This window comes from Oncorhynchus clarkii, chromosome 25, assembly GCF_045791955.1.
Source record: "Oncorhynchus clarkii lewisi isolate Uvic-CL-2024 chromosome 25, UVic_Ocla_1.0, whole genome shotgun sequence".
NCBI classification, from domain to species: Eukaryota; Metazoa; Chordata; class Actinopteri; order Salmoniformes; family Salmonidae; genus Oncorhynchus; species Oncorhynchus clarkii.
The window spans coordinates 13,341,004-13,352,895 of record NC_092171.1 but is presented as its reverse complement, the minus strand read 5'-3'; the positions used below and the strand labels follow the sequence as shown (position 1 = coordinate 13,352,895).

The 11,892-nt window shown below is 42.5% G+C and overlaps 2 protein-coding genes across 3 annotated transcripts in view; one reads left to right on the top strand and one right to left on the bottom strand.

Annotated features, from left to right (window-relative positions):
* Positions 1-1,693, bottom strand: part of LOC139384075 (trafficking protein particle complex subunit 12-like) — a 21,883-nt gene extending 20,190 nt beyond the window's left edge. Inside the window, exons 1-2 of the mRNA XM_071128711.1 lie at positions 1,607-1,693; positions 1-1,240 (exon numbers count right to left, since the gene is read on the bottom strand). The exon at positions 1-1,240 is cut by the window's left edge and continues 121 nt beyond it. Coding sequence (XP_070984812.1) covers positions 1-1,229 — 1,229 coding nt within the window. The 5' untranslated portion in view covers positions 1,230-1,240; positions 1,607-1,693. The remainder of the gene's footprint in view (positions 1,241-1,606) is intronic.
* LOC139384076 (EARP-interacting protein homolog) overlaps positions 1,667-11,892 on the top strand; it is a 78,498-nt gene continuing 68,272 nt past the window's right edge. Inside the window, exons 1-3 of one of the 2 annotated variants that reach the window (XM_071128713.1) lie at positions 1,667-1,788; positions 1,918-1,978; positions 2,164-2,247. In XM_071128713.1, the coding sequence (XP_070984814.1) occupies positions 1,937-1,978; positions 2,164-2,247 (126 nt within the window). In that variant the 5' untranslated portion in view covers positions 1,667-1,788; positions 1,918-1,936. Of the gene's footprint in view, positions 1,789-1,822; positions 1,979-2,163; positions 2,248-11,892 lie in introns of those variants that run through there. The other variant, XM_071128712.1, reaches the window with a different exon arrangement.

Here is an 11,892-nt window from a genome sequence, read left to right as displayed (position 1 = left end):
GCATCGTACCTCTTATCAGCCTCACTCATGTTCAGTGCCGTGGCAAACGGGTCATCTCCCCCCGAGAACACAGCCTGCAGCTGGGTGAAGGGCTGAGGAGGGGCTGTGGCCGGGGCTGGCTCTACTGGAGCCTGTTGAAGAGGCCTGGGGGTGGCTTCAGTCTGGGTAGGCCCAATGAAGGAGGTAGGGGTGAGGATGCCGGACTCCGTAAGCCCAGAGGTGGACAGAGAGGACCCAGAGGAAGCAGAGAGCTGGCGTTCGGGTGGGGCGGCTGACTTTGGGGACTCTGCGTTGGGGTTGCTGATAGAGATGAAGGAGGAAGTAGTGAAGGAGTCAAAGAAGTCAGTAGCCGGGTTGACATGGCCACTGTCAGAGAAAAACTTGCTGAGGCTGGGGCTGGGCTGGCAGACCAGGGGAGCCAGTTGACTGGGGGTAATCTCTGTGCTCCCCCCGGTGCCACTACTGAAGCTGGGAGATTTAATGAGGGTAGGCTGGAAGCCATCCGGCACCAGGGCCTGGGCTTTGGGCTGGCTGCCCTGGCTGAATATGGTGCACACAGGGATGGATTCATCCTTGGATGTGGTCTCTTTGCTGCTGGCTTCCAGGGATGCTGCCTCAGGCTTGGGGCTGCCTGAGCTGGGGGTGCTGTCCTCTGGGGTTACAGCAGAGACAGAGACAGTGATAACGTCCTGGTCATCAGTGGTTAGCTTCTGTTTCACATTCTCCAATGGTTCCTCAGGACTAGAGGCTACTGGACTTGTCTGCATCATCGCTGCCTCTATCTTGATCTCAGTAGTGTCTTGTCCAATCAGATCATCCATTTTCTCCTCCTCCACCTCCTCCTCCTCTTCCTCCACTAAGGTTTCTTTAACCACTGCTGCTGCTGGCTCCTCCTCCCTCTCCTCAAACTGCTCCAGCAGGTTGTCCATGGGAACCACATCATCCTCCTCACTGTTGTTGGGGGAGTCAGAGATCATGACACTCTCCATCATCTGGTCATTGAGCTTGTCCATCAGGCTCTCTGAGGGCGTGCTGTGGCTGTCCTCCTCGGGAGTGATGAAGGACTCGCCCCCCAGGTCGATGCTCTCCTCCTGGAAATGGACATCAGAGGAGGGAAGGAGGGATGGCTGAGGAGAGATAGGGGCTTCACTCAGGCTGGGTTTAACCTCCACTGCTCCTGTGATGTCAAGGGTGACTGGCCTCTGGGCAGGAGTCTCGTTGTTGTCCATGATTCTTTGCCCTGAGGAATAGCATAGCACGGGGAAATAAAGTAGATCCACATAAAAAAAAATACATGTATTTGTAAGTATGTGCGTTAAAGTATAGGTAATGCATTTGGTATTTCTTAAACTGGGCTATAGTAGAATATTGTTGTGGTTGTTGCGTGATGACGATAGGCTAACTGCTTGGCTAGCTAGCCAGCTATTTAAATAGCTTGTTAAGCTAAGTGAACAGTGCTTCAAATGGCGAAACGGGACATTAGCTAGTTTCATAACAGTGTTAATACCAAACACTTGTTTACAGAAATCACATGTAGCGATGCATCAGAATCTCCTGTCAAGTTGTAAACGAATACATGTTAACAAAAAAGGGAGCTTTACGTTACCTTTGCTTAGGAACGATGACAGTTACGGCAATAGTGCGCCTGCGTTAGTTATCCAGGAAGGGAAATGTACGGTGTCCTAGAGGGTTGAAATTTCATACGCAACTGTCATTCTTGAAGATTTTACGCATTTTAAAACATAAATATCATCTTTTCCAAACATATTTACGGGCATTTACTATACGGTACGTAAGTATTCATTTTTACGTTTGCGGAACTATAATAACGTCTAGTGAGGTGATGGATAACCAGTACAAGCAGCTTATTTGTGAAACCTCAAATTAAACGTTACGCTTTCTATCAATAATCATAAGCTTGCATCAGACGTGGGAAATGGAGGACGATGCACCTGTCATATACGGCCTCGAATTTCAGGTACAGTCAGTTCCATGCATTTGCTTGATAACGTTACTGCTATGTCAGACAACGCCCTAGCTAAGAATTTAACCTCAGTGACAGCTGAGCTGTATTCAATGTATGTCAACATTGTTGATTTGCAATTATATCATTCATTTTTACAATGTGTCAATTGTATCTATCTTGTTGTTTTGCTTCTCCAGGCTCGTGCACTTACTTCCCAGACAGCTGAATCAGATGCCATTCGATTCCTTGTCGGCACCCAGTCCCTCAAATTTGACAATCAGGTGAGTCAACCTACTACACAGCTGTATATGGGCAATTCCATGGTAATGTTTTTTCACCTTAAAATGTTTGCCAAACAAAAAACAAAGTTCAACAAACCATACAACTCCATGCACCAGGACTACGTGTAAGAATGTATACAGAAATGTTTACAAAAACACATTTCCTGGAAGATCTGTGCAAACGCAAAATTTGGTCATGGATTTTCGGTCAAATTTACCTCCGATCGTTGTGACCAGTTTTTCCAAAAACTGTTAAACATCTGCTCCGAATTTATTACGTTTCAAATATGTCTGCCGAAAAGAATTGGGTGTCAACTATGACATAACACCTTGAGTTTGAAATAATAGATTTTAGTTATTGAACTACAGAAAGTGACGTGTATTCACACCCGGTAACAGAATTGCGGTAACAGAACTGTGTACTACACAGAAATGCATAATTGTGGATATGAATGTCATTCTCTTCATGGTGATTTATCCTAAATAGGTACACAAAGGTTTAAATATGCAATATCCTCCTTTGCATATTTGGGTATTAATCTACACACTGGCAAACAAGACAACATTTGGTTGGTCCAGACCTGACCAAATCTGAACCAGTCATAGATGTCTATGTTTCACAAGTTTGGACATCAAAGTACAGCACAGTAGAGCTCAGTAGAGTACAGAAAAACACAGTACAGTAGAGTTCAGTACAGTACAACACATTAGTGTACTCAACTCTAGTGTGCTCAACTGTGTACTGGCCGTTCTGGAATGTACCAAAAATGAAAAACAATGTCTGTGGACATTAAAATTAAAGACAAGGCAGACTGACCAAATTTCTACTACTTTTCAACTTCGGTTGGTACTCAGTGGGTAAGGATACTGGTTAAGGAAAGGAGTCTCTCAGAAATCAAAGCCTTTGCTTTCTCATACCTTTTAAGACCTTTTCTGGTAGATGTTTTCTAAGACCTATTTTTCCATCTGTTTGATCAGAAATCAAAGCCTTTACATAGTCCTAATATTTAGGATAGAAAATGTAAAAAGAGGGGGCTCATTGTGTCAGTAAGAGCTAGGAGAGGTATAGTAACTGGAGAGAGCGAGAGGGAAGGGTTGTCCAGACTGTTTTCATTTTACATTTACGTAATTTAGCAGGCAATCCTATCCAGAGTCACTTACAGTAGTGAGTGCATACATTTATCCTTTTTTTTGTACTGTTCCCCCGCGGGAATCGAAGCCACAACCCTGACATTGCAAACGCTATGCTTTACTAACTGAGATTTATTTTTATCTCACTAAAGAGAAAGAAAACAGTTATGAGTTGAATATTACAGTATGCCAGTGGAAGGGAGAAATGTAGCAGGTGACCCAACTGTAGTTTGTGACTACTATGCTTTACCATTGCAGCCAATTCAATTGCAGTAATTCTGTTACAGATTTTTCAGAAATTCTGCTACCAATTTGGTAACAGAATTTCAAGGTGCATTAATAAATCATAAACCAAATGGATATCAATAAAAAAGATATATATAATTTGTAGGGCTACCTTTTACTTCTTACTCCTGTGAACTTTCATTATCCTCCCTCATGGGGGAGAGAAATGAGAAAATATCTTAAAGATATGTGTGTTTTCCCTATCTATTTTTTATGGAAAAACCTAGAGCGGACTTGTTCCGTTCTCTGATCTAGTCCTGTGGCTGCCCGTCCCAGCACCTTAAGGCCTCTAGTATTCCCAATGGGGTATTCCTCTTCCACTCTAATTATATACTGTACCTCAGTGATTCCACCCAGGATTGGCCCACATGTTGTTGCAGGGTTTGATATCTCACAACTAGTTCCTCCTGGGTTTCAGCAAGACTGGGTTGTAATGCAATATCTCATTGCCTGTGCTATGACTGTCCATGCCATGTTCAGCTTATTTTCATTTATTCAGGATTGGGGAGTAACTGATTACATGTAATCTGATTATAAATACGTTACCTGCAACAAATATTGTAATTGGATACTTTTGAAAAACAAAATGATTACTTTTAAATTCAGAAAGGATGTTTGCGGGGGAAAATAACACCTTTTGGTTTTCTCAATGTCACTCAATTCTGCATTGAAAAAGGTGCAAGTTTAAGTTGCCTGAGCGAGTCTGATCACAAGTCAGTGATGACTACGATGGTACACCAAATGGCTTTTTGTCCTCTTCTAATGCCTCTTAAGGGGAAGGTAAAACTGAAAATAATCAGATTACGTTACTGAGTTTTGGTAATCCACAAATCTTGTTACTGATTACAATTTTGGACAGGTAACTAGAAATTGTAACATATTACATTTATAAAGTAACCTACCCAACTGGGTTTAGTGGTACAGTACTTTCAGTAAAGTTGGTTACCTCAAGCCTTGTCCAGCAGCTGTGTGGCTTTGAGAGTTGTAGCCCTAGCAAACAAGCCTGGGATCATGCTAGCCGTATAGGCCTGTGTGGACCAGGTATTGCTGTGAGGACAGGCTTAGCCTTGGCGCCTGTCACTGGGTATTGGGCTGACTCCAATTTAGTGTGTGTGTATGTGGTCTTTTCTAGGTCATCATGCAGATAGACAACCGACAGAAACAGTTGGCCATAAACGAGAGCGAGATAATTAGTGATTTTAGAGAGGGAGAGAGGAGAGACTGATGTCTGTGTTGAAATGTTTTTGGCATCCTTTGGTGAGAAATTGCCAATGCTTTTTTTTGATTCTGGGATTGGCTGTTGTTTACAAGTCTATGGGTGTTAAGATGTAGCTGGAGCCCACTTTGAACATATCCCTGTGGTTGGACAGACAGACGGTACTTATGTTTGACTCACCCACACCATGTTTTTGAGAGGCAAATACTCATAATGATCGTACTGCTGTGATGCCTGCACCAAGCACTGACAGGTGATGTTGAGGGAAAAAAAGGGAGTGTTTTGTACCAGCATTTCAGAATGCACTACAGTTATAACAAAGACCGCAATAATTTCAGCCAATCATTATTGAAATGCTATTTCACGTACAATTATTGGATGTTCCAGAAAGTGTTCTTCCTTGAAGATAACTTCAGTCCCATCCTCAAGAATTGATCACATAAAGACCCCACCTGATTGGCTCTGGCTTCAGAGGCACTTATCCTGTACCTTTGGACATGTCAATAAGCCTCCTGGCTTTTTATCCTTTCATTGTCTCTATAATGTGTGGCCCAGATATCTAATTTACCCTCTCCTCTCACCTCAAGTGCCACTTCAGCCCTGAGAGGGCAGGGCAATATGAATGGCACATTGTTGGGGATCCTCCAGTGTGTGTGGCATTAAAGGGTACTAAAAAGATAAAGGATATTTGCCGTACCACTTCTGCCATCTCTTTACTCCCCTGCCCCACTTACTGTCATCTGCACCACTAAAGAGCTTTAACTAAGAGGCCCAAAAGTGGAGGCCACCGGCCAGCTCGTTTGTATCCCTCTGAGAGAGGGATGGAGGGATGAGTTACTCAACAGGCTCCAGTTGGAGAATAACACAGAATAAATTACCCATGGGAATTCTCCACCAGACCTGGGTTCATTCAAGGGCCCTGTTACTGGCCCTCCTTCCAATTACCCTGTCCCACCAGCACCAGAATTTATTTGTATGGTTCCCTTCCATAAAATTATAACTTTGCGTAATAATTTTGGCTCAATGGGTTCCAGCCCAAGGTTAATGGCAGCCAATGTGGCTTTGAGGCGGCTAAAGGATGCTCTCTGCTGCTGTTCCAATGCTCTGCTCTTCTCCTCCCTGCCTGTAAAAAATGAACAGGGGAGAGGAGTGCCAGGAGTTATTGTCCGGTGCCACCAGATGAATGGTTCCCACGGTGCAGTGAGACTCAGCCTTATTAGAATGATGTGTGTTATCAACCACATCAAACCAGATGATTGTCACTGCTTTACAACCTACAGATGTCAGATCTTAATTTGACCACTTTCGTCGCAGGAGGAAAATAATCCTGCAGCAGGAGAATTTGAATATCGAAAATAGAATCGCCACCAGGGGGCAGCTTGAAGCGGTGTTTGTTGACAATGCACGTAGTACCTACATTGTACCTTATGTAGGCTACGTGCAGGTTACAGTTCGTCTCGTGTGAATTCTTATGTGGATTATAATAAATGGACATAGAGTACCTTTAGAAAGGATTCACACCCGTTTACCTTTTCCACATTTTGTTGTGTGACAGGCTGAATTAAAAATGTATTCAATTGAGATTTTGTGTCACTGATCTACACACAATACCCCATAATGTCAAAGTGGAATTTTGTTTATAGAACATTTTAGAAATGAATACAAAATGTAAAGTTGAAATGTCTTGAGGCAATAAGTATTCAACCCCTTTGTTATGGCAAGCCTAAGTAAGTGCTTAACAAATCGCATAATAAGTTGCGTGGACTCATTCTGTTTTCAATAATAGTGGTTAACATTATTTTTTGAATGACTACCTCATCTCTGTAACCCACACATACCCAACCATCTGTAAGGTCCCTCAATTGAACAGTGAATTTCAAGCACAGAGAAGACCAGGGAGGTTTTTCAATGCCTCGAAAATAAGGGCACCGATTGGCAGATGTGTAAAAATTAAAAAAAAGCAGACACTGAATATCCCTTTGAGCATGGTGAAGTTATTAATTACACTTTGGAAGATGTATTAATACACCCAGTCATTACAAAATTTCAGGCGTCCTTCCTACCTCAGTTGTTCGGAAGGAAACTGCTCAGGGATTTTACCATGAGGCCAATGGTGACTTTAAAACAGTTAAGAGTTTAATGGCTGTGCTATGAGAACTGAGGATGTATCAACAACATTGTAGTTACTCCACAATGCTAACCTAAATGACAGAGTGAAAAGAAGGAAACCTGTACCGAATACAAATGTTCCAAAACATGCATCCTGTTTGCAACAAGGCACTTAAGGAATACTGCAAATAATGTGTCAAAGAAGGTAACTTTTTGTCCTGAATGCAAAGTGTTATGTTTGGGGCAAATCCAACACATCACGGAGTAACACTCTTCATATTTGTCATCGGCAAGAACTAGGTAGTTTTCTTTTATTGCTAAAAAGAAACGGAATACAGCTATAAGCACAGGCAAAACTCTAGAGGAAAACCTGGTTCAATCTGCTGTCCACAGACCACTGGGAGACTAATTCACCTTTCAGCAGGACAAGGCCAATTCAACACTGGAGTTGCTTACCAAGATGACATTGAATGTTCCCGAGTGGCCTAGTTACAGTCTTGACTTAAATAGGCTTAGAAATCTGTGGCAAGATTTGAAAATGGCTTTCGAGCAATGTTCGACTATCAACTTGACAGAGCTTGAAGAACTTTTTTAAAGAATAATGGACAAATATTTGCAGCCAAAGGTGCTTCTTCAAAGTATTGATTTAGGGGTTTGATTACTTATGTAAATGAGATATTTCTGTATTTCAATAAATTTGCAAACATTTCTAAAAACATGTTTTCACTTTCATTATGGGGTGTTGTCTGTAGATGGGTGAGAGAAAAAACATGTATTTAATGCATTATGAATTCAGTCTGTAACACAACACAATGGGGGTATGAATAGGGGTATGAACACTTTCTCAAGGCACTGTATTTGTAGGGGCTACATGTTTTTTTTTATATGTTGAAGGCAAGCAATAGGCAGGATAAATTATTAGTTTCCTCAGTGACCGCATGGCCCAGTGTTTACACTACTGACCCCGGTACACACAGGCCCTATGCCTGTCGGCATGAGTTTGAATCCAGCCAACTGCCTTTTGACTCATGGATGAATGTCTATTGCTGCATTAATTCTGCGTGGTTACAGGGTTAAAACAGAAACAACTTCTGGTGACGACAGAGATGGCCGCTTCGCATTCCTACAAAACTATGCAGTATATATTTTTTTTACGTGTTATTTCTTACATTGGTACCCCAGGTAATCTTAGGTTCTATTACAGTGCCTTGCGAAAGTATTCGGCCCCCTTGAACTTTGCGACCTTTTGCCACATTTCAGGCTTCAAACATAAAGATATAAAACTGTATTTTTTTGTGAAGAATCAACATCAAGTGGGACACAATCATGAAGTGGAACGACATTTATTGGATATTTCAAACTTTTTTAACAAATCAAAAACTGAAAAATTGGGCGTGCAAAATTAAAAGTCGGGCTGTACCACCGCCTGGTACGGCAACTGCTCTGCCCAGAATTGTAAGGCTCACCAGAGGGTAGTGAGGTCTGCACAACGCATCACTGGGGGCAAACTACCTGCCCTCCAGGACACCTACACGACCCGATGTCACAGGAAGGCCATAAAGATCATCAAGGACAACAACCACCCGAGCCACTGCCTGTTCACCCTGATATCATCCAGAAGGCGAGGTCAGTACAGGTGCATCAAAGCAGGGACCGAGAGATTGAAAAACAGCTTCTATCTCAAGGCCATCAGACTGTTAAACAGTCACCACTAACATTGAGTGACTGCTGCCAACATACGGACTCAACTCCAGCCACTTTAATAATGGAAAAATTTATGAAAAATGTATTGCTAGCCACTTTAAACAATGCCACTTTACAGTGCCTTGCGAAAGTATTCGGCCCCCTTGAACTTTGCGACCTTTTGCCACATTTCAGGCTTCAAACATAAAGATATAAAACTGTCTTTTTTTGTGAAAAATCAACAACAAGTGGGACACAATCATGAAGTGGAACGACATTTATTGGATATTTAAAACTTTTTTAACAAATCAAAAACTGAAAAATTGGGCGTGCAAAATTATTCAGCCCCCTTAAGTTAATACTTTGTAGCGCCACCTTTTGCTGCGATTACAGCTGTAAGTCGCTTGGGGTATGTCTCTATCAGTTTTGCACATCGAGAGACTGACATTTTTTCCCATTCCTCCTTGCAAAACAGCTCGAGCTTAGTGAGGTTGGATGGAGAGCATTTGTGAACAGCAGTTTTCAGTTCTTTCCACAGATTCTCGATTGGAGTCAGGTCTGGACTTTGACTTGGCCATTCTAACACCTGGATATGTTTATTTTTTAACCATTCCATTGTAGATTTTGCTTTATGTTTTGGATCATTGTCTTGTTGGAAGACAAATCTTCGTCCCAGTCTCAGGTCTTTTGCAGACTCCATCAGGTTTTCTTCCAGAATGGTCCTGTATTTGGCTCCATCCATCTTCCCATCAATTTTAACCATCTTCCCTGTCCCTGCTGAAGAAAAGCAGGCCCAAACCATGATGCTGCCACCACCATGTTTGACAGTGGGGATGGTGTGTTCAGCTGTGTTGCTTTTACGCCAAACATAACGTTTTGCATTGTTGCCAAAAAGTTCAATTTTGGTTTCATCTGACCAGAGCACCTTCTTCCACATGTTTGGTGTGTCTCCCAGGTGGCTTGTGGCAAACTTTAAACTACACTTTTTATGGCTATCTTTAAGAAATGGCTTTCTTCTTGCCACTCTTCCATAAAGGCCAGATTTGTGCAATATACGACTGATTGTTGTCCTATGGACAGAGTCTCCCACCTCAGCTGTAGATCTCTGCAGTTCATCCAGAGTGATCATGGGCCTCTTGGCTGCATCTCTAATCAGTCTTCTCCTTGTATGAGCTGAAAGTTTAGAGGGACGGCCAGGTCTTGGTAGATTTGCAGTGGTCTGATACTCCTTCCATTTCAATATTATCGCTTGCACAGTGCTCCTTGGGATGTTTAAAGCTTGGGGAATCTTTTTGTATCCAAATCCGGCTTTAAACTTCTTCACAACAGTATCTCGGACCTGCCTGGTGTGTTCCTTGTTCTTCATGATGCTCTCTGCGCTTTTAACGGACCTCTGAGACTATCACAGTGCAGGTGCATTTATACAGAGACTTGATTACACACAGGTGGATTGTATTTATCATCATTAGTCATTTAGGTCAACATTGGATCATTCAGAGATCCTCACTGAACTTCTGGAGAGAGTTTGCTGCACTGAAAGTAAAGGGGCTGAATAATTTTGCACGCCCAATTTTTCAGTTTTTGATTTGTTAAAAAAGTTTGAAATATCCAATAAATGTCGTTCCACTTCATGATTGTGTCCCACTTGTTGTTGATTCTTCACAAAAAAAATACAGTTTTATATCTTTATGTTTGAAGCCTGAAATGTGGCAAAGGGTCGCAAAGTTCAAGGGGGCCGAATACTTTCGCAAGGCACTGTATATAATGTTTACATACCCTACATTACTCATCTCATATGTACAGTGGGGCAAAAAAGTATTTAGTCAGCCACCAATTTTGCAAGTTCTCCCACTTAAAAAGATGAGAGGCCTGTAATTTTCATGGATGGGTCAAATCAGCTGATAAACTCAGCCAGGGAAACCCAGTAGCCTATTATGGCTTTTTACACCTTTCATTAATTGACAATCGATAGGCTAACAGGTAGCCTACAGAATGTAGCGTATTGGAATATTATCAAATAACAAGGGGCCTATTGAAACCATCGATGGCACTAAATTATCGGCAGATGTCTCGTTAAACCATCAACACGTGCTAAATTCACACGCACAGCTGATCTCAATTGCAACCATTGCTGACACGGTAGGCTTGTACTGTATGTGCTCAGCTGCAGTGAAGGCCGCAGCCCGAACCGCTATACTACTGCATGCCACGATTGAAGGTAATTTTGACCTTACCCATACACTTGACACTTCTATGTCATGGCCCAGTGGAGACCAATATCTATCTTGTGTTATTAAGCTGTATAAAATGATGGTTGTTGACGCGTATGGCTGCATTTCAGATCCATGTTTAATGTTTTAAGGTCTATAGTGTTTGAGCGAGCGAGAGAGAAAATAATTTTGATAGCAAACCCTGATCCCAATGACTCGACTGCCCCCGCATGAAGAGAAAGACAACTGCTCTTTTTTAGGGACTCTCAAGGCTCAGTTGAAATTATTGATGCAGCAGGAACATTCTCTGCGACAAAAGAGTGATCAAGTTAAGATCCGACATCCGTAAATCAAAGATTTCCAGAATGGTAAATTCAAATAAGCCTAAGTCAAATCAAGCCTAAGTCAAATCAAGAGATCCCAACTTCCTGCACACTGCTTGCTTGCATAAATTGGGCCAACGTTTTCAATTGTGATGCTAACGTTGTGTTCTGCTGACCTTTTAAGAGGTTGCCAAGATGCACTACATGACCAAAACTATGTGGACACCTGTTCATCGAACATCTCATTCCATAATCATGGGCAATAATGTGGAGTTGGTCCCCCCTTTGCTGCTATAAGAGCCTCCACTCTTCTGGGAAGGCTTTCCACTAGATGTTGGAACATTGCTGCAGGGACTTGCATTCATTCATCCACGAGCATTAGTGAGGTCGGGCACTGATGTTGGACGATTAGGACTGGCACGCAGTCGGCGTTCCAATTCAGCCTAAAGGTGCTCGATGGGGTTGAGGTCAGGGCTCTGCAGGCCAGTCAGGTTCTTCCACACCGATCTCATCAAACCATTTCTGTATGGACCTCGCTTTGTTCACTGGGGCATTGTCGTGTTGATACACAAAAAGGCCTTCCCCAAATTGTTGCCACAAAGTTAGAAGTCATTGTCTAGAATGTCATTGTATGCTGTAGCGTTAAGATTTCCCTTCACTGGAAGGGCCCGAACCATGAAGAACAGCC